General features: G+C 42.2%; 1 protein-coding gene across 1 annotated transcript in view; it reads right to left on the reverse strand.

The window, feature by feature from the left end:
• Positions 1-23,959, reverse strand: part of Pgant2 (polypeptide N-acetylgalactosaminyltransferase 2) — a 289,387-nt gene that overhangs the window by 55,623 nt on the left and 209,805 nt on the right. The window contains exons 2-3 of the mRNA XM_076799706.1: positions 9,617-9,786; positions 7,728-7,847 (exon numbers count right to left, since the gene is read on the reverse strand). Coding sequence (XP_076655821.1) covers positions 7,728-7,847; positions 9,617-9,786 — 290 coding nt within the window. The remainder of the gene's footprint in view (positions 1-7,727; positions 7,848-9,616; positions 9,787-23,959) is intronic.

Raw genomic sequence — 23,959 nt, forward strand, 5'->3', positions numbered from 1 at the left:
AGGCCTCCATTTATCTTCCTGTACCCCGTTCGGCGTCCTCTCCCGAGGAGATCGTTAATTAGCCGGTACAATGATCGATCGATCGAACGAATTCCTTTGATTAGAGATTAATTCTTCGTTACCGGCGCGCCGCTACCAGAACCGTCGACTGGGGAACCTGATTCACGAAATCTGCGCTCTCTTCTTAATTCGATTGTTAATTAATCACTCGATTCAATTAATCCGTGGGCCACTGACGGACCCGTCCCGTCCACTTGACGATCGATGTTCCCGCTGTTTTCGTTGCTAATTGTCTCTTTTCCCTAACGATTCTTTCCTCGACGTCTCTTCAACATTATAAAAATAAGAAGTCTCTCCAAGCTTTTAGCCATTTTTTAAATAATACCCGCAGAAATAAATTTGTTGAGTAATTCCACGTAGATGGATCTTCACAATCTCAATAATCGTAAATTGAAAATATTAGCACCCGCCATCTTGACGGGTCCCGTAGTGTTAAACAACTTGGGAGATTCCTCGTGGAACGAAGCTGAGCTAAAAATGCAATAAACGTGAAATAAAAATTCTGTAAATCTTGGTTAAGGTGCCTCCATCATTTCTTGTAAAAATTCAATAAAAATGTTGCAACTTTTGATCAACACGGGAACATAAATACATTAAAATCCGGCAGTCTAATAATTACTTCGGGAGGATAACATCGCGAAAGGGGTTTCCATAGATCTTTCGAGGATCGAGAGAGGCTGCAGCTCCCTCGAACAATATTTTCCCTAGACGCAGACCGAACGCGATCGGAGGTGGGTTACAACGTTGGATGTAACGTTTCCGTTTATGTCGGAACGTAACTCCCGGTCGCTCATGAATTATTTAGGCCCCGGTGTTTTCATCTTGGTCGGACGATTCCTGTCCCGATGTTTCTTATCCCGTCCCCGATAATGGAATAGTTGTATCACTTATACGTAACATCGCGGACTAAATTGTTTATGCACCTGCCGCGGCGCAACGCTGCACTGCAGCTACGATGCGCGCCGTTGCATTAAACATGTCGGCCTGCGACCCGGTTCGGGAGCATAAGCTCGCGAAGGAGGAGGCTCTGATTGTTTCTGACTGCTTTCAGACTCCGGAAAGATTCTCAGCTTCGATATCAACCTCAATCTACTATCTTTCGGTCTACTAATTCCGATACTTAAATAAAAGACAAACCGCGATCACGAACACCGTCGATTACCGACGATCTTTTGCATTAATCAGGAGCCCATGGCTACCCGGCGCACATGAATAGATGATTAATGCTTCAGAGCGAGCTGATTACTCGGCTGATTTCGTATCAACGCGAATTCGTGTCGAATGTAACTTTTCGAATTCGAATTATTAGAAAATTATTAGGGAGACTATTTCGCAGATTTTCCATTTTTGTGATCGAGCGACCATGTTGCAGGAAATGCATCACCGAATAAACGCCACTAATTGTAAGTGACGCTGACACGTTGCCACCGATTCACAATTATACTCGAGCGAAAGTATACTCGTGTCCCGGTAATATAGTATCGATGACACTCTGGGGAAATATTGCAGGTATCACTAGCAATCATTCGCATCACCGTCAATTTGGTCAATCCCAGCAGCACAAGATCTCGTGGGGCGATGTGTTATAATACACACTGCTGTTCATAAATATTTGGACGTTTGTTGGCACCTAATTAAGAGCTCATTACGATTGTGAACAAGCACCGTGCATCCTAGTGCAATATTTTTTAAACTAAACCAGATCATGGAATACTAGCAAAATTTTTCCTGACTGCAATCGAAAAAGTTGAGACACACAATTTTTTTATAATTAAACGACTGAATGTTGACGAATATGTAGAAAAATGTTCAGCTCAAAAAATTCATTTTTCAGTAAGATATAGCTTTCCCCGGAAGACCACTTTGAATAGACAAGTACCCTCGTCTAGACTGCAGATGAGATCTTAAATAAAAAGATCAGTAATTTATCGGTGCAGTTTAACTTTTCCTAAATTTAGATGAACCATTGAAGAACATGCGGACAAATTTTCAGCTCATAAAATTGATTTTTCAGTAAGGCACATTAATTCTTGCAGTGCTGTATTTTGGCGAATCGTTTCCGGTACGAGGTGGTTGTAGGTAGTTCGGGCGGGGGGAAGAGGGGGTCAGATGGAAGATAGGCAATTTGTACGCAACGTTATAAAGTCGGGTTCGAGGGTCCGATAACAGAAAGCTGAGGAAACCGCGCGGGGTTCGCTCCGAATGGAGTTGTTCACCATTTCCATAACATTCGGGGCTATCGGATTTTCAGGGCAATCGGCGTTTGCTAAACGTTATGAACGGCGGAACGATGCAAATGACGTTTAAACAACAATTTACCACGCTATTTGCGTTACAATGAATATTAATGGGGGAGGAGAGGACGGCGGTGTTTCGCGCGCGCGTTACAATCGGCATTCTTTACGAGCCCGTTCCGCCGCCTGCAGTTTCGAGGCCGCCCTAACACGATCCACGGGCACGTTCGTTTATAAACAGACCGCGAACGTGTACGGAAAATCATTTCATTAGTTGCTCAAACTTTCGTCCATTCAATTACCGCCACTGAAAGCAATTACGGGAAATACACCATTAATTCGCTGTTCCTAAAACTACCGGCCAGTTAGGAACCATTTTAAGAACAGACTATCAATTGCAATGTTATTGCAATATTATTCAGTTGGTCCGATTGTTATACATTATTATGAAGGCAGATAAATTCAACGAGCAACTTAATGCTTCTAACAATTTTTTCCTAACAATTTTTCAGGTAATTATTATTTGATACGGGTGAAGTGGGTTCAGTTTGGGCCGAAAAGATTGCAAATGTTGCTGCAAAAGACAGAGCACGAGAGAGAAATACCTATTTAATTTAACCACCAGAGCTTGTAAAATACAGATCATTTTTTAATATCTTTAAATCTCAGCTTTAAACATCAGCACGCATTTTTCTCTTCACCGAGTATTTAAGACTTTCATATACGGTTCAATTGTCCACAGAAATAATTTTTAACGATTTCAAAAAATGTCTCCACGGGTCAAAAGCGCCCTTAGAGCATCAATAATTCCAAAACAGAAATCTAGTAATCCGATCCTGCTGGTAGCTCGCCGGTTAATCACAAGGATTCGCAGCATGATCAGAAATCAAGCCACCCTTCCTGGGGGGTGTGTTTTCCTTGGAAAGACAGAGGACGGGGGGATGGGGGGTGGGGGGTGTAGGGTCGATAGCACTTTGAAATCGAAAGGCTCGGCTTGTATTCGCCGTCCCGGAATGCATTTTCCGGTGCTGCCTTTCCGACTGTCTCCGCCGGCATCGGAGGACCCTTCAATCCTCCACGGTGATCTAATTTCCTGGGTACTCCGGCGACTCTTTCGCCCCGGGTCGACTGTATCCTGTTTCACGTGAACAGACGCGCGTTCAACAAGTAACACAGAGCCCTGTCTCGCGATCTCCCGTCGTCGTAGTCGTCGTCCTCGTTGTCCAAGGGATCCTGAGATCTGGACGTGTTCGTTGCTCGAGCACCTACCAGCCGAACGTGATGCTCAGCCAATGGAGATTGAGAGAGGACCGAGTCCTGCCCCTCCGGTTGAAACGACGTCCTTGGAGACGACTTAGGGAATTGCTCCGCGGAAATTTGTCGCTTTAAACGCTGCCAACGCTGTATCGATTTTTTCGGAAATATACACGGACGAACACTTCGAACAACCCTTTTTCTAAATCGACCAAATCTGCCGAGACAGATGGACTAGTTTACTAGACGATAATGAAAGTATTGGAGAAATTGCGTTAGTATTACGAAAAAAAAAATGTTAGAAAATTTCTATTTGGGCCAGTAACTAAAATTTAAAAAATTAAAATAGAGATGTCTTTATTTGAAAATACTTGTAATTTTACCAATACTTTTAAGCCTACATGGTGGTGCACCCCCTCGACTGATCTTTCTCACGAATGCGTAAAATCCCCTATTTAACCCGTTGCACTCGAGTGGTGACTCTGAAGCACCACTAGAAATTGTTGTGGCATTGTTTCAAAGAAATTACAAAAAATATTACAAAATATTTGTTACATTACAAAATTTGTATTTAATAGATTACTAAACATTTCAATATTATATGTAGAAATCGGATCAGTTTCGTATGAATAAAATGAAAATAGTCTAAGACGGAAGAAAAACTTAGTTTTAGATTGAAAACAGCGCCGAGTGCAAAGGGTTAATAAAAATAAATGGAGGACCCAGAATATTTGTGGACAGCGAATCGTTATGCAAGGTAAAAATTGTCAAAGTAAAAAAGTGAAATGAATGTTCTCCTTCAATTAAGAAGTTGAGAATAACACAATAGCGAGACCTTAAAATTCTAAAATGAATTGTTTTAATTTTGTGAATTTTCTGAAGGGGTTGCGAGCAAAACTGACAAAATCAATAGAAGGGGCTGATAAAAGGATTTCCACGTCGGCCAGAAGTCCGTCCAACAAATCCAGCATAATATCCTGTGTCGTCGTAACAGGGAACGGTGTAAGCTCGTGTGTTTAGATTAGGATTTTACGGGGAGGGCGAAAGGAGGGTGTTTTTATTAACCCCGGTTCCCAGGCTTGGCGAGAGAGGTGTAGAAAAGCAGGCAATACCATTAACCAGGAGACCCCTAAACTTCGCGAACTCAATCCCATTTCGCTGGGAATCGGGGATCGGGATTTCCCAAGGCCTGTTCACGGCGCGAACCCACCCTCGCGAAAAGAAACGCACACTACCCTCCCACCCCCACCCCCCGCACCCCTCTCTCTTTTCGCCTAACGTCGCCGATTTTACGTCGCAGTGGGCTCGCGCCATTCCACGGGGCCAAACTCAATTCCGATATCGAACACCGCAGAGGGCAAACCCTATGGCTAACCCCATGGTTTCTCCCTTGTGACGTTGCCATTTCTATTTTACTCCCTTCCCGGTTTTCGTCGGACGCTGTTCGATATTTAATTTATCGAGTGCCGGGCAACGAAGCGAGACAATTTTTAATTGTATGTATGCACGACTTATTTTTTAAATTCTCGTTTAATAGGATGGGTGAAAAATACTAGCTTCCTTTTTTTTGTGATTATTGAAACTATGAAATGATTCCTTCAGAAATTATTTTAATATACTTCTCCACTGAACCGTCTATTGTCATAAAAATCTTATTACTAGAATGCGGATTTTTAGGCAGATTAGACATTGTTTGCATTGCTTACAGTGAGCAGGAGCCAAACAGAAATTTCTTTCGTCCTTTAATAATTTTTCTAAGCTTCCGGCTTTGAATTGCACAATTTCTTGTTACCATAAATGCATAAAATCCGCAATCTACTTATTATTATTATAGAAGACTAGGATGAAGAGTGAGCAAAATATATTAAAATTTGTTAAACCCCCATGTATGATCATAATGTGAACAATGAGATTCAATAATATAAATTGACCGGAAAAAATTCGTTGCGAGAGGAATGTAATGTTAGTTTAATGTCAGGACTCGATGGGTTAATCAGAGCACCAATCTTCCTCATTCCATTAGCAATTTCGCTGTGACGATGCCGTAAAAATTCTATGGGATCGAAGCAGTGTTTGGTCGATGAGAAATTTTAAAGATCACGCCGGGTTCATGAAGATTACTTTTTTAGAAGCGAAGGTTTTAGAGAGTGGGAACGACTCATTTTAGATATACGGTTCTAGGTTTGTTTTAGGTGAGCACTTAGTTCTATGCTGGATTTATTAGATTTTTTTTTAGAGACATTCATCTACTAGATCAAATTATTTATTAACCAAAATTCTGCGAAGTCTTCAACTTCTGGGAAAAGGGATGTTGCTCTGGCATTTTGTAAGTTTTTGCAGTGAAAAAATTACCATAAGCTGTACAGTATATGTACTTTCGTATAAACTATTTGGTTTCAAAGTAATTTCATTAGTTTTTTCAGAAAAAATTTCTAAATATCGCAATTTTCTCAGATTCTTAACTCAGGCAGAGTTTTAGTATAAAATTATGAATTTTGCATTACAGTGCAAAGGACGGAGCACAGATCTAGATCTCTTTTGCACCGGTCGACTATAATTGTTAACGACTTGACAACAAAGCCACCAAGGGTTGGAAAATCGTTGTTCTTCCTTCGCGTCTTAGATTAGTATTTATCTGACACACGTGGTCGAGCTGAGGCCGCACATAAATTGTACATAAACATAGAATCGGGCTAACACAATAGCGGCTGTATTTAATCGAACAACTCAATTGTCTCCCCGTCGACCGGAATAATGTCGCGCCGTTTCCACCGGAGCGAGTGCCAAAAACGCGCCGCGAATAATACCCAGAATAATATGCAAATTCAATATAATATTTTACAGAGGCCTGTGTTCAATAAATTGACAAGACAATACAAACCACCGCAAATAGTCCACTCAATTAACAATATTCCTCAAAATATAATACTAAACGTACAAAAACCATCGTTACTACAAAAAAAAAACATCCTCTTCAGTTAATACCAAATGCTTCTGCAAAAATCAAAAATATCTTCAAGCCGCTATTGCAGTGCCGGAACAATTGTGGGAAAATTACAGGAGACCAGGAAGAAATTTTCGGTGGAATTGATGCTAATTTGCTTTTAGAAATTCCTCGAATTCCGGAAGCATCTACGAAACGGATGTGAGTTAGGCTACTCAAAACTACGGCCCTTAAAAATTATTATAGTGCCTGATTTGTATACAAAATAAAAATTTTTGGAAATTATAAATGTACATTTGCGAGCACCGTAGATCACAATATTTATCATCTGGATGAAAAATATATTTTCGGTACCGTGTACCTTAAAAGATATTCTTAAATTCTTTCAAAATGCATAAAATCTGCAGTCCATAATTGCATTCCTTCGTATAATAATTTTTAACAGTCAGGGAATTGTTTCAAAGTTATAGAAATTGTAGGTTTTGATTGTAGATTCTAGCCGTGGATTCAAAATAAAATTCTTAGGGTTAACCTAATTCTTCCGGGTCTTTATGCGTTTCTTCCGCTGCTCGGTTGCGGCTCGAACATAGTGCATTTTCTCCGGCATCCTCATCGACTCCCAGCGTTCCGCTGCGATTCTAGCGATCAGCTGAGAGGGATATTCCTGCTCGTATTGCATGCGAACCTCCCAGTAATAGTGAATGAAAGGATTGATCGACCGACAGGACACGTTCCTTGTTCTGTTTCGTCGAGGACGACGATTTCTCCAGTCCTTCGAACGCGCTGATTGTGTCGAATGCATAATGCAAGTGGGTGGGATATTACGAGAATACTTTATCGGAATATGTTACTGCAATTTTTGGCTATAAAAATTGACGTTTCATTGAACGGTTTCGAAGTTGTCGAACGAAATCTGGGAGTTCGATTCTTTTGTTTGTGTGTACTGTGAAACCTTATAACTTCACTGTGACAATATTTTTCCATATTTCACAACAGATTGAAATGAAATATTGCAACTGTGTATTTTGCAATCGTTAACGAAGTATCTTCTGAAATTTCGTAATTACCTTTCAGGTGAGCATTTTTAAATATTGTAAAGCAGAGTTTCGTAATTTTGCCACCAAGCATCAGGCCCATTAAACACCCCAATTATGTTAGGGAAAAAATTCGACTAAATTTTTTGGAAAGTCCACGATAAAATATTGTTATTAATTTTACTTAAAGGCTCGACTTACATGGCGCTGCGAGTGTCTGGGATGTCTCTGTTGCTGGGAAGGCCGTCAGAAGCCTCCTGATTGAATTTGTTTCTCGCGTAAGGATCTTCTCCTGCTCTCAGACCTCCTCTGGAGACGTACCTGAAAGGAAAAATTTGTTACAAAGCACTACTTACAAACTACCATTGAACGAACACAGTTAAAATTATTTGTCAAGCGAAGATCTAATATTTAACAAATAAACTACTAGCTAGCACGTTTACTCAATTTCTTCAGTAAATAAATTCCTTAAGAATTCAATAGATATTGAAGAGTTACTGATTTGAATTTAAATGTCACAAAAATATGAAGTTATAAATCTAACGCTGCGAATTATATTTATCGTAAAAATGAGGAGAAATTGTAAGCAGGAGATATACGAAGAAAAGAAAAATTTGTTTCAAAATTTTTGCTTTTTTAAAAGAAGAAATCTCTGTTTACCACCTACGCAAACAATTCTTTTCGCAGTTTGTTTTCTAATTTGTGATGGACAGAAGAATCATCGAACCCTGTTGCACCGTAGATAACGCGATCCCCGAATAATTAACATCGACGCGCCAGTTTGAAACTAGAAATCCGTGAACCGTGCTGCGAGCGCATTAATACTAGATCCACGGGGGCGTCTTATCGGTCGTTTAACAATGCACGCGGCCGACACGGTTATTAGTATGCAGTGCTCGATACCCGTGGCTGCCGAGGCTGCATCCTAACTACTTTGCAAATACTTTTCGCTACTGTTCCATCCAAATTGTACATTAGTTTCGCGCGCTTTCAGCTTGTTCTACATGCAACAAATAGCAGGGGGCCCCCCTTCGTGAATAAATCTGTAACAGTTAGGTAGTCTTATGCTCCTCTTATCGGTATAATGCACTTCGAAGTTCTTAAATTCCTCCCTCCGCGTCCACGACTCTCTCCGTTGCTATCGCATTATTATTTTAAGGAGCCGGAAAGGATCTTCCGTGGACTTTCCGATGCTACGAAAATTGGTTGGTAGCTTTACGATCTTTTGACGGGGGCTCCGAATTTTTGAAAAATATTTACTACTGTTTTTACCGTGCGCGGTCCTCGTTAACCACGTATTAAGTTAACTTAATGGCTGGAGGTCGATGTAGGTCGCCGTTGGAACCTTACGGTCCTTTTATGCGTTTTGTACAAACATTTACTGTATCACGAATAAACACGTACAGTGAAGAGCGCGAGAACATCCTAAAGTTAAATAAACAATAATTGGTATCCCTTTTAACCCTTTGCACTCGGCGGTATTTTCATTTTAAAACTAAATTTTTCTTCAGTCTTGGAATATTTTCATTTTATTCATACGAAACTGACCCGATTTCCACATAAAATATTTAAATGTTTAGTAATCCATTAAATACAAATTTTGTAATGTAACAAATATTTTGTAATATTTTTTGTAATTTCTTTGAAATAATGCCGCAATAATTTGTAGTGGTGCTTCAGAGTCAGCACTCGAGTGCAAAGGGTTAATTCAATTTTTAATTCTGAGAATCGAGTCCAATTACTTTTGAAACTTTATTGTCAATTTCAATATGTGGTCTTTAATGTGTTCACCAATTGAAAATGACCATAATTATCAAAAGAAATTGAGGTTTTACATCTTCAGCCCTTAGACTTCAAATATTAAAAAAAAATGGAATAAATATTTATTACTACTGTCATGTTGCCTCAATCATTTAACGTTTGCATTAGTCGACTGCCAATCGGATTAGGTGAGAACTGGTGGTAAGTAATAATGATTTTAATTTTTGTTCCAGGGAGGAAAGTAATGATCGACAGGAACAAATGTTCGAATTCGTCTCCACAGTGTAGCGAGTAGAATAGGGGGGTAGGTGGGAGGAAATCATAGTTACCCCTGCTCGTCGAAGTAGTTCCACGTGACCCGAGGATCCGGAGTCGGTGCCGGTAGAAGCTCGGAGGACATCACGATCGCCGTGCCATCAGGATCCACATAGTTGCCGGAATTTCCGGCGGAGAGGGCCAACGAGGCCGGCTCCTTCAGTCGCAGCGCTCTGTTTTCGTTCTGTAAGCAAACAAAGATCCTGAGAGCGGGTTATTAAATTTTCCGGCGGAATTCAGCCGCGTCTGGCAAACAATCCCCTCAAAGAATCACAGGAACACGGCTAGACAAAGCCCGACTATCGAACTACACTACAAATCCGAAGCAACCCAACACGAGGATCGCTCAAACTTTGTGCAAACCTTATTACGTTCTCAAACATTGTTATTTCGTTCCGAGCAATACGAGTTCTTTATATAAACAGAGTACAGTAACAACAATACGAGCTACCGGTAATTGCGTAAAAATTATTTTGCTCAATTATCTTCTTGGCAAATATTTTCTATTCGCTGCTTCAGATCTATCAATAATTCTAGAACTACCGAGCCCAAAATGGCGGATCTCTGCGAGGACGGAAAATGATTTCTGGCTTAGGATCCGCGATCGAAGACTAAATGATTCGAACAAAGAACGGTCGATGGAGAACGAGAACCGTGAAAGCCCCGAAGAGGGGAAAATGCAACCTAGCCGCGATGAAATATTAATTCACGGGTCAGGGGTTGCATTAGGCCGGAAGTGCAGTTGGCTGGCCGGCGGGCTGCAAGCTGTTGCATCCGGTTTCCTCGGGAGCCACGTGACGTCGCGAAACGAGACGTTCCGGCCTGACGGAATAAAGCTTGACGAACTATGACTCTGTCCTGCTATAAATGCGCCGAGACTTGCGACAAATTATGCTCTACCGATTCCCCCCTCCATCTTCTTGTCGCCCAGTAACCGGGAGACAGTTTCGTAATCGTTTAAAATCAAGCACAAGAATTTTCGGCTTAACTTCACGTTGGAAACCCAGAAATTTCTCACTTTAAACACGCATAACTTCTCAACCAGTGAGTTCCTCGATTTAAAACTTCGATTTCTGGCATTTTCTCGTCAGGATGTACAAGATTACATAACAAAAAGTTAAAAATTTCTGGTTTCCCAAGGTGAAGTTTAACCGAATTTTCAAACAGACCAGAACAATCGTCAACAAAAATATTTTCCCAAATCCCTCGACTATTTCCATGAAGTACAATTGATAAGATGGATCGTGTCGACTGTTCAGATCCTAGATCTCGATCCCGTCAGCCCCTTGTCCTTGTGGGCGACCTATCTACGCGACAGATAGACAGACGGACGGACAAACAGGCTCGGAGGATCCGGGACGAGCGAGTCGATCGGGAAAATTCAATGACCTATATACCGGATGCACAATGCGGAGCAGGTCGGTGCGCACAAAGGATGCCGGGAGATACGAAGTGCCTCGCGACTCCGTATCGATTCAGAATCAATACGCTGTATCTCGATGATGTGTCAATACAAAGAGCCCCGCCGTGCAACGAGACCCTCCCATCCCCTTTACAATTGGTTCTTGTATCGAAGCCAACTAAAGGCGGTAGCTGAGCTGGCGAAGGGCGAAGGGACACCCTTCCTTGCATCGATCCACGGCAGACGCTGGGAAACTGCGACCGAGGTGGATCGATTGCCATCGACTGTCTGACAAGTCGGAATTAAATATCCACCGCGGCGAAATGTCGGCCGAGACTCGATTTCCAGCGAACCTGCGAGTCATCCGAGGATTTCGATCCTCTGGAGATGGCTCTCGCGGCTTCCGGAGCCGATCTTGCGGATTTCCGGCCACGTCGGGTCAGAAAAATCGACTTTTCAAAAATATTTTCACTCGATTCTAGAACTTCTGCAAGAAATCGGCATTTCAACGTTCTTTTTCTATTTTGTGAAATTCGGTTTCGAAGCCAAAAATTCTGAAAAAATTCACAGGTATGTATTTCGATAGCTAAAATATGCCAGATTTTTTTCAGAATTTTCAATTGGAGAGGCTAAGAGAAATGACGGAAAAACCTGATTTTCTTTGTCAACCCTTTACTACCCCCCATGTGGACATACAGGGTTGAAAATTGGCACAAAGTATTTTCGTTGGATAAGCTAACGGATGGCCTATTGAAAAACCCGTAGAAACGATTGGTTTAGGTATGAAAATTTGTCTTTCGTTTAGCTCCACGGTGGAAATAAAAATTGCGGTACAACGAAGTCGAATAAAATGCGTCAAAAAACCGGTGTAACGTGCGAACAAGCACGCGAATGAAGGCGATAACGATGTATCAGGGTGTTCGGCCGCGTTTGTATGCAGCTGCACGTTGTCCCTGTCGGTTCGGGAGGAGGATGACACCTCTTTTTCGTTATTTTTTTCTCCGGCCGCTTCCGTTTTCACGTTGCAGGCCCCGGCAGTATAGAGCGCGCCGGTCATTGTTTAAGTCTATCGTGATAAGCCCGTGCCGCTGCATTTCCGGGCACCGCGCGTAATCGTTGCACGCGCAATGAATTTTATGACGGATACGTGCGACGAATTTGTCAGGCGAGAAGAGATAATGCTAAACGCGGCCGCGATCCTGTCCGGACAACTGCGATCCTGCGAGCCGATTGATCCACCGGACTGATCAATTTCACAGGTTTTAATATCGATGCGCGATTACGCAATTCAATCCACTGCTGCAAATCGTTCGCTATGGCCGTGTTTCAGGTGACGGGAAATTCCAGGACTGAGGTTTACTGGGATTTCTGGACGCTGCCGATTTTTTTCAAGGAAATTTGTTGGACATGCGTTGTTATCAGTCTGTGCGGTTTTGTGCATTTTGGAGAAAAATGCAATAGCTTGCATAAATAAAAAAGCTTTGTATAGCTTTGTAAGCTTTTGTACAGCTTGCAATTTCAATTAGTTGGGGGTTTAAGAGGAATTGAAAATATGCCATTTTTAACTTACTGGAATTTTTATAGAAAGAGAACTTTTGGCTCCTGTTTCTAATAATTGTACAAAATTAATATTTTGCAATTTAGGGGAATGGAATTTGAAAGGATGGTAGAATTGATCTTAAACTATAATTTTGTTTACTGCAAAATACCATTGTCTATTTTAATAAGACCTATTTTAACCCCACACACTACAATTTATTTTATCTAAAATTGGGCAATTCCTTCAGTGGCTGGAGTCCCTACAAAAATAATTAAAAATTTCTGCGTAATCATTTGCTATAAAAATGTATACCCCCTTTGGGAGAGCCTGCAGTACCGTTCGAAGCAAGAAACGCTCGCATAAGCTTCGTAGTTAAAGCTCAAATAATTCTCAAACCACAAAAACTTGCCTTTTCGCAACAAACTTGAAAGGCGTCTCCTCGAAATCAGATTTCTAGAAGAAGTAAAGCCGACAGAAGGATTTGGTTTCCAGGGTGACATTGAGCGCACAGTAGTCTACAACATCCATTGGCCATTTATGGGAAAGCAGCCCGCGCGCAATTATAGTTACCGTTCCGGATTACCGAGGATCTCGCAGATGCATCGAACCGATGCGAGCGTGTATCTCCAGGCGTGGTTCAAAACGCGGATCATATTCGCGGTGACACAATACCAGTGACGATTTACACGGTTTGGTAGCAGGGACGAACGGTGACACGACGATTCCCGGGCTGACGGATGGCAACGTCATCATAATTTACTCGCGAAAACGCATCAGGACGGCGGGACGCGCTCCCGGCAATATCGAAACGGGCCAATATCGTTAACTCTAATTCGGCCGCGTTTGCGCACGCATTGTCGAGCGGCAATAACCGGATTAATAATGCGACCCGCGTCGATAATAATCGCGGAATCACGTACCAAGGTAATATCGGGCCCGCTCGGGTTTTGGTTAGCCGAACCAAGAAACAAAGGATTACCAACAGCGAACGCAACGTGTCCTGCGCGTTCGAATTAATGCGCTCACAATTTTATTCCTCGCTCTCTGAAAATCCTCCTCTTCTCACTTTTTCTTAATTTTTTAAAATTTTACTCTTTCTGGACTGTTTTGACGCTGGAACTGATTTTTCCGCCTTCAAGGTCACTTCAAGGTCATGGTGTGTAGGTCGTTGAACTCGTCTTGACGCAGACTGCCACATCGCGTTATAAAAAATATTAAAATGACCTTCACAGCATCTTTTCTTTATCACCATCAATATTTTAGTCATTTTTTCTTATTTTCAATGACGGTGGAACTAATTTAGGTGAGTGAAAATTAACGTCCTCTGTAATTATTAATTCTATATGTGCAAGATAAATGAATTTTCCACAGCAGGGAGGAAACGCTTGATCCTTGCGTCGCCTTCGCAGATTTTCGATCGAAACCAAAATGGCCCCCTCGAAGGACGCTTAATCCTTTCGGGACTGGGCGACCGGCGCGAATTTAACGGGTTCGAATCGCGGCCGGAGTGTCAGCTGTCTACTTTGGCAAGGCGGTCCGTATCCGTGGGAATCCCCCGCGCAGTTTATGCAAATCTACTCATAACTCAGCGAGGACGTATCGGATGGAGCGCGCGGACTTCTCCAGGGGTTCGCGTGTCCGCTAAAACATCGGTTCCCGCGAAATGTAAATCGTTCGGTCGGACATCGGGCTCGAAGAACACCGTGAGCAGATTTGTAACTGGCCCCGATGCCGTTCCTTAACGCGTCGTTCCAGCGACGATCCCCTAATCCCAATAACCAACCGACCCGGTCCCGACGATTCGATAATTCCGATTCTCTCATAATCCCGACGATCTGATAAGCCCTCCCGGAACCTGATAGTCTTGAACGGCCTGGCCCGCCTAATCTGATAGTCTCAATAATCGCCCCGGTTGATCCTGATAATTTGTTAGCGGCGACAGTGGCTCGCTGGATTGCTATCGCCCATGCTTGATAACGCCCTGGACACTTCTACTTATTTTCGGACACGTCCGGGTAAATTTCGACACACGGTGCTTGCGTGCTTTGTGAAATTAGGTTATCTTTGAAATTCTGTAACTCCGTGAAAAAAAATTGTACAGTACTCTGATTTTGCTCACTTTAAAGGGCAAAGTCTCCTCTTTGCAACGAGATTTCGGAAATTGATCTGCGATTTTTTCCGGCCAAGTTATTCCACTTCGAGTGTGTAAAATAATTCAAGGTACTTTTGATATGAAAAATCCAGATGAAAAATTCTGCGAACCGTTTTTAACCGCGCACGGTTAAACAAATCGCATTGTAAAGGGTTGTTCTTGCGGAAGGACTGATTTGCAGATTTATTTCGAGTCGAAGCCGACGGAGGAGTTCCCGATTTTCCGACAGCCCCCGGCAGGCTTTCCGTCGATTTTTCCGGATAAGCTTTATGCCGGTCGAAAGCTGTTTACACCTGCCTCCCGGTAACCTCCTCGCGTTTATTTTTCTTTCGGGGAAGGATCCACGGCCTCTCCAGCCCGCGCGCGGACGAAATAACGGCGGGACGCGAATATTTCACCGGGAAATCTTAACCGAGAGTTCTCCCTTGATCTGGGAAATTTAAGGGACGCATAAAGCGTCCACGAGAACCGATTCTATTTCGTACGGAAGCTCGCGCGGGACGATCCTTCGGCCCCAGGATCCTTCCTGGTTGCGAAAAAAATATGTGCGCGAGGATTTATGGAAATTCGAGTGGATCTCATCTTCGAGCCTGGATTGTCTAACCCCGGGAAAATTTTCCGCAGGGCCGAAAGTTGCCGGAGAATTTCCCTGGCGACTGCTCGCTAATTTCGACCGCTCTGTAATTAAGATCTACGATCGATCAGGCCCGTGAGCCAGCCACTTACGTCCGCGAATCCCCTATTTCCACTTGCGAACTGAAATCAATCACAATCCGAGGCAGTGGCCGAAAGCGCAAGTCCTGCAACGAGCACCTAAGTTTCGTCATTAACGCGTACACTGTTATGGGGATTTCCGAGAAGTTCACTTTAGGAGGGCACACGGAAACGGTGGAAATGGGCTGGGTCTTTCCAGTGGAATATTTTAGTCTTTGTCTTCTCCTTTCTTTGTTCTACGCCTCCTCATTGTGGGCATCCTTTATTCGTCCTTTTATTTATTCTCTTTCTTCCTCGTCTTCTTCTTTTGTGAATTTTTCGCTACTTTCTTCTTTACTGTCGTCTCCTTTATCGTGGTCATTCTTTATCGGAGTTTTCTTTATTATTCCAGGGACTCTTTTTCTTTGAAGACACACTGTAATTGAGTTTTAATGACTCGGATTAACCGTGTCGATTTAGTGTCAGCTGGACTGTGCATAACATATTTTCCATACAATGTAATATATCTAATATATGTTATATATTTTATACAACATATTTCCCATATAATAAGATATATATACAATATATTTTTCGTATAAAAATATATGCATACAATATGTTTTCCATATAATAATATATATACAATATATTTTCCGTATAAAAATATATGTATACAATATATTTTCCGTATAAAAATATATGTATACAATATATTTTCCATATAATAATATATATACAATATATTTTCCGTATAATAATATATATATATACAATATAATAATATAAATTACACAGTTCCATATATTATACACTTCCATATACAATATATTTTCCAGAAAGTTCTAAGTGGGACAGGGGGTGGAAGTTTAGAAATAGATCCTTAGAAAACTGGATCGCTCACCCCCAGGATAATAAAATCCCAATAAAGGGGTTACTATATCCGCTTAGTATACCGGTTTGCAAAGTGCATTTCGCCGAGCATTCCCGATTAATAATACTCAGTATATTCGGAACACCGACGATTTCCTTTGAAGGAAACGAGTCGATCCTCGGGGGCGGTTCCGGTCTGAAAAGAGGTATTTCGTTAATCTCTAATAGGTCGATCGCGTTTCCATTGAATCGGCACGTCGTCGTCGTCGTAGTCGTAGTCGTCGCCGGATTGAAAACGCAGGGCCGCCATAATTTCGCCGCGAAGTCGTCGAACGATCGCCGCGCCGCTCCGCTCCGCTCCATGGATCCAATTAACCGTGAAATTACTCGCTGAATAATTCGACGGGCCAATGAAACGAAACGAAACGCTTATTACGTTTCCGCTACGGAATTAACGTGCCCCGGGTATAAATTATGAAACGCAATTACAATTAATGGTGTACATCCATTATTCACTGGGACATTCGCGTCGCGGTTTCTTTATACGCGTGTTGCGCTTGGACACAAAAATCGGAAAGATAATTGTTAATACGCATCCGATAATACAGTTAATCCTTGTCTGTCTGTCCGCTGCTTTTGTCGACAAATAAAATAATTGCTGTTGTTCTTCTGGGTTACCGCGGACGTAATTTTTCAGTGATTTATCTGCTTAGAAGTAACTTTTAAACCGGTGAACGTCTAACATTAAAACTTGGATTTTCGACATTTTCTCGATAAAAACTTCAGGATTGCATTAAAAATAGTTAAAAACTTCTGGTTTCCTCAGGGAAAGTTTCACCTCGTTCTCGAATATCTTTCTTCCGTGGTAATAAAATTATAGTAGATTATTGCGGATTTAACAGGCTCGAAATGGGCTCGACCTCTTCGTCATAGTTTGGTCTTCTTTTAATAATTCGCTGCCGAAGTACGTTCGCAAGTTTCGTCATCAATCTCGGTTATCCAAGGCGCGCTAATCGACTCTCGGATGGAAAGTGGCCCCTAATGGCTGCGTGAACGTTCATTAACGCGAACAACGGAACAGAGAAACGGAGTCCTTGGTCGCAAACGTAGTCCTGCGTATAGTCCTGGGACCGTGGTCCGCTAAGGATCCCCGGCTGGTGGCCGGCACTTAAGTCAAGGTAGCCCGCGTTAGGATGCTAAGTGGATTGCCGTGGAAACATTAAATTACCCGAAAGCCCGTGGTCCGGCTTGCAATCGTCCGAAACCGCCACGGGTAACGCGGAACGAGGCCGGCCATTAACCGCAAGAGTCCTGTGTATACAGGACGATGCCAGCCGCGGAAGGTCCATTCGCCTAACCGGGTTTACAGGTCCGCTTGTATTAGCCCGGCGATTAATCCCTCGCGACAATAACCGACGTCAATCGCCGATCCTCTCTTTAATTAACCCGCGTTCCTCGCTATTGACGTTCCCTGGCCCACAGAAATTTAATTACCAACGGGGAATTTCGTTTTTCTGACGTTCTCGCACATTTGGTTAATGTATAAATGGAGACACGTGAGGGTGAAGGTACAGGTTTAAGCCCCCAACAACAAAATAACGGTAGCTATTTTTTTTTATCTTTTTTAATAGTGTGGTGTAAGGGGTAGTTGTCGAAGGAAGAATATTTTATGCGCTATTGAAAAGCACTTAATGGATTGATTTAGAGAAGGAACACCAACGTGGAAAGGATCCTTTCAAAGGTGATTTCATTGTGGATTAATTCCGATACTCCCGGGTCATGGGTCAAGCGGCTCTATCGAATTAAAATTTCAAGGTATCGACGCGGTCAAGGGTCTGCGAGCTGTTAACGAGTTTAATGGAGTTTCGACAGCGGCGTGTAAGTTGCGGTTGTCAGAAATTGCGGGTTAAGGTGAAACGATGCGGTTTGTGGACGCGAGGCTTTGCAAGCGTGACACGCGGTTTCCAAAATTCAACAGTATCCATTTACCAATTTTGTTGGTCTTCTTTTCATCATGCCTAACTCATGAGATGTTGGAAGAAATAGATATAGAAATTATATATTCATTTATTTAAACATTTATATTGTATTCGAACACAATCATTTTATGTATCTTCAACAATGAATAAATAAAGACAATGTAATGAAAAATCTTATCGTCCTACCTGTCGTTGAGTTATACTACTGAATCTGGAAATTTTCGAAATTTCGTGCCACCTCCTTCGATATCATATTCTCCTAATACAAAATGCGATTCTTCGAAAATTTTCGACCGTCTGACTTGTCGTTGACTCGTACTACTGAAATTTCGTGCCACATCCTTCGATATCATATTCTCCTAATACAAATTTCGGTTTTTCGAAAAATTTGGAAAATTTCGACCGTCTCACTTGTCGTTGACTTGTACTACTGAAATTTCGTGAAATTGAGAGCTATTGAACGCCAAAGATGCTAGCAGGAACTTGAAGAGGAAGCTGCGCAATATAGAGTGGAGCAGAGAACTTGAATTGTTGCAATCGATTGAAGAAATGCAACTGAAAACTATTTGTGAATATTAGTATTAATAAGAACTGAATATTCCACATACTTCCATAAAATTCTCATCTCAAAAGAAAATCTGAATATTCTCCAAACACGTAATTACCGAATCGACAAAGATTAAAATTGCTGTGACCAATGCTTACCTTCAAAAAAATTTCCAAAATCGCCTGTCTCTGTCACTGTCTCGGTAAAGAGCCTCCGTCAGGCAAACGATGCAATTTTATTTGTCGTCGAACATTAAAAAGTGCCAAAATTTCAGAATGAATGAATCCCTTTTACAACGTGATAAAGGGAGTAATCCCTTTTGGTACCTTGGAGATCCACTACCAACGAGGTTCGCGTCACAGAGCGCACGCACATTGAGAAACGGGATATCCGGGCACACAATGCGTTCAATCGAGCTCCAGACTCGCGAAACTTGGAGAAGATCGCTCGCGGGTGGTGGGGGGTTTTCGGGGATGTATGTCGAACGAGGAATACCGGGCGTCGGCGAGAGGAACTCCTTAATCTTTCATCAATTCCCTTAATTAACCGGCAACAATGGTCGGTCTACTTCGATCCGGCGAGCTCCGTCGTTGCCTAGAATTCCCTCTCTCTTTCTCTCTCTCTCTCTCTCTCTCTCTCCCTCTCTCTTCGTCAGGGACGTATTGCTGCCGTTGAAAACGGACGTCGTTGGCAGAGTCGCCCTGTGAAAGAACCCTTCGGGAGATGTTTCGAGGCCAGATACTGCCGACGACTGTCCCCTTTTGTACGACGTCGAAACGACGCCGGATCTGCCAAAGATGGCCGGGACTCGCTTTTTAACGTTGCGAAACAATTTTTACCAATTGCAACAATTTTGAAGCCCCCAGGAAATTAGACAGTTGACACTAGACTGCCCTGCGAGTTTGCATTTTGCCAAGTGAAACTTGATTACCAGACTACTTATTTTATGAAACGGAGAATAGCAGAAAAATTAAAAGAAAAAAATAAATGCATATTAGGCCCCTGTGCCGGAAATTTTTATTTCGCATACAGCTCCGCAGTTTACCAATTAAATTAGAAATTAGTATACATGGATTTTACAGAGATTTTAATGTACTCCGTACCGAATTAAAAATTCCGAGCGTCCCCGTACTTACTTCTTAATTACGCCGAGTTTTAATCTGCAATAAATGCGCGAGCATGACGGCAGTTTCGCAAGTTTGTATCGGACGCAGGACGCAGCGTCGATGCCGAACCGATTGGAAACTCGGATCGGAGGTATCGTGTAGCCGGGGGATAAAAATTTCATCGTTCGATCGTCGGGGCCGGATTCTCGTCTTCGGGTAATTAATTACGAAAGGGGCTTCTCCTCGACCCGATCGGAAGATCAGGAAGCGTCGGTGGATAAAAGTTTCCTCCGTGGAAGATGGACCGTGTTTCCCTCCCAACCCCCTCCATCCCCCCGCAGAGCACCCTTTCGATTTGCTTTTTGTTTGCTTTATATCCGGCGGGGGGGGGGGGGGTTAATTGAGTCCGACGAATTAATCTTGTACAGAGCTGACTTCGGGCCGAGCTCGGTCACGCTCGAATTTGCGTTCGTTTCTTTTTTGCTCTGCGAGAAATAGAGGGGAGGATATCTCCGATAGAGTCTTAGTTTGCCACCCCCCGGTGATTTATAAACAGATCTGTTTTTCTTCTTTTTCTTCTCCCTCGGAGAAAGTCAATTAATCTCGAGCACTCTGACGAAGTTCTACACTTTGAGCTGGGTTTATGGCGTTGCTGTGTAAGCGGCGTTTGTTAGAACACACGTCTTTTGCAAATTACCACTGGGAAATGTGGTTTCTATTTACCTTGGCCTGTGTGTGCTTTCCATTATTCGCTGCGGCACGATGTTTATGTTAATTTGTAATTTTAACGAATTTCGGGAAAGAGAGTTTGGCCGCGTTTCAGTTTGCGGAAATTGCTGCTGGAAGTTTAAACTTCTGTTTTTCATGTGCGAATTGTTTCATGTTAGTTTTTCTTTCATATTTGTCGAGATTGTAAAAACGTTTGCACGAGACACTGCTTAATAAACTGAACACTGGATCTACAGAGTATTAAAAAGTTCCGTTTTACTTTTTAAAAATTACAAGAGACTGTTCATCAAGATTTATAATAATTTTTATCTAGTACTCCCGGATGGAAGCTCAACAATCATAGATTAAACAATTGGGAATTTGTATCTAGTCTTCAACAGTTTCTTCAAGTTTGCGGATGTTTTTCTATATTTGTAGGTTGTACAAGTTTTAACAGTGAAACAGAAGAACAAAAATTTCACTTCTGTTCTATTTCATCGACGAAAGTTATTGCCACGTTTCCAGTAGTATTGTTTTAGGACGTGGGTCGGGATTGTCGATCAGAAAAGTTTAATCTTTCGCTTGGCACAGTTTGTTTTCTATTTTGATTACTTTGCACGGCCAAGGGAGCCGTTCCAGTGTCACTAAAATTGGTCACGTGTAAGAAGGGATTTTTCGATCGAGAACTATGCCGTGCCAGAAAAGCACAATACAGGACAGCGTCGATATTAAAAAGGGGAACAGAGCGTGACAAAGAGCGCAGAAACAACGAACGGATCGATATATTCAAAATGGTGTTCTAGTGCAGCCATTAGACAATTATAAGAAACGGACAAATAGGGCACAAACAAATTCTTGGTCCATTAAAATCCCTACAAATTAATATAACACACTATATCTATACCTAAACTGGTCCTACAAAGATTTTCAAAATTATTTTCTAGGCTCTTAATGGGCGAAACAATTTTTAAGCTGATTCAGATCGTTCTAAATCAATAACAAAAATTAAATTGAAGAAGAAGATATAAAATCCCCAAGTTCCCATTTATAGTGGAATAAGATAAGTGAATTAATGATACCTAATTAATTGTACCACGCCATAATCATCCATCGAATTCGCAACCCCCATTGTTGTCCCCTACTCCCTCGAAAATTGTCGACAATGTCGAACCAGGTAAGGTCGCCGAAACGAAGACACACAGCGATCGAGAGGGTCCGGGTCGAAAGTGGATTTCCTTAAACTTCATCGGAAGTGATTCGAACTCGCTGGTGAAATTGATTTTCAAACTTTTCCAGCTCTTTTTCGCGGCAGCCCGCCGCCTCCGCGAGCATTAGTTAATTACTTCCCTGACAAGCTTATTCCCGCGAAAGTTTCTCCATCCCGCAGGAGTTCGTCGTTTTTTAAACAAAAAGAAAAAAAAAAGAATAACGTGCGGGGGAAAAAAAACGACACCGCGTGTGTCAATATATTAGCCCGCCCCGTGCCTCCAGGAGGAGAGGTTCATTGTGTAACTTACGGGACCAAGCTTAATGGGATTTCCCGTGGCGTTTATCGAACACACTCTCTCTCGAAGATTACACCGAATCGACGAACCGCTCACACCATCCTCGACGAAACGTTTCATTTAGGGTGTACGCCGCTTAAGCCGCGATACTTATCGTAATATACCGAGATCATCGACTTCTTCCTCTTAATACTCTCGTAAACTTTGTAGTTCTCAAAGAGATTTTCGATCACTCCTTCCGTGCAACTTCTCCTCGTGAAACATTACTACTACGTCGAACCGAATGAACATTTTAGATTCTAAAAAATCCCGGATGCTCTCCAGGTAGGTATTCACAAATCCACAAAGTTTGAAATTGCTATGTCTAATAGATATCCTTACAAAAATTTCCAAAGTTCGTCTGTATTTCCCTTAATCCTCAGATCTCTGCATTAAACTCTAGCAAAACAGCCCCCTAAATAAACATTTTCGCCTAAAAAAAATCCTGGATATTCTGTAAATATGCATTGAAAAATCCACAAAGTTTGAAATTACTATGTCTAATTAGATACCCTTAAAAAAATGTCCAAAGTGCGTCTGTATTTCCCTAAGTCCTCAGATCTCTAGTCGCATTGAATTCTAGCAAAACAGCACCCGAAAAAAGAGCAATAGCTTCGAGCTAAATAAACATTTTCGCCTAAAAACAAAATCCTGGATATTCTCTAAATATGCATTGAAAAATCCACAAAGTTTGAAATTACTATGTCTAATTAGATACCCTTAAAAAAATTTCCAAAGTTCGTCTGTATTTCCCTTAATCCTCAGATCTCTGCATTAAACTCTAGCAAAACAGCCCCCGAAAAAAGAGCAATAGCTTCGAGCTAAATAAACATTTTCGCCTAAAACAAAATCCTGGATATTCTGTAAATATGCATTGACAAATCTAGAAAGTGTGAAATTGCTACGTCCAATGTAGACCCTTACAAAAATGATCAAAAATCGCCTGTATCTGTCACTGTCTCGGCAGTGAGCCTCCTCGGGAAACGATGCAATTTTATCGTACAGTATTAATCTCGGCGAAAGAAGCTTCCCTAATGTAAAAAAGGTTCTTTCCAGCTTCCCCACGGCGCTGAGAACTGGCTCCCATATTTCGTATTTCTTTACTGGAACGTACATTTTCCCAGCAGCGTGAGGGATCGCAGCCTCGCGAAATCAGAGGCAACCTGGATTTTTCGGCGGAATAGGGGAGATGCACATATTTCAATGGCGGACCGGTGTTCGCGTGCCCGGAAAATAGAGATAAAATGCTTGAAAACAGCCCGGCACACCAACCCCCGGGTATGAATCTATTAATGTTTCCCGGTATGTCCGGTTTATCTGTCGGCGGGCCGGTTGTACACGCGAGCCATCGTTCTCGTCCATGACAGCTTCCGAATCGGGATTTTTGAAAGAGGATCGCGTCGAAACGTCCCGCCACTCGATACACCATCGACACGAGTGGACACTTCGCCATTCGAGACTTTTTCGAAAGAACGCTTCAAGCACGCAATTTGTAAATGCCACGAGATATCGTTGTTTACGCGGCTCAGCGAAATCGATTCCGAATCGGCTCGGATTTAAAATAGAAATTTAGGCGTGCAAATACCCTCAACGCCGTTGTAATGGAAGATTTTTAGTGTTCGATCAAAGTATTCGGAGCGATTTTCATGGTAGAAATTATTTCAGCTTCGGGTGTTTTTATCGTATGAATTTTTACAGTGTTATGCTCACAGAGTGTCGGCCTAAATCATTTAAAAACCAAAATACGCGTCGGCAGAGTCTCCGTCAAGTTCTAAGTACGTGAAGTTCAGCGGTTCCAGAGGTAACAGGCCGA

Source organism: Halictus rubicundus, chromosome 13 (assembly GCF_050948215.1).
Source record: "Halictus rubicundus isolate RS-2024b chromosome 13, iyHalRubi1_principal, whole genome shotgun sequence".
Classification (NCBI taxonomy): domain Eukaryota; kingdom Metazoa; phylum Arthropoda; class Insecta; order Hymenoptera; family Halictidae; genus Halictus; species Halictus rubicundus.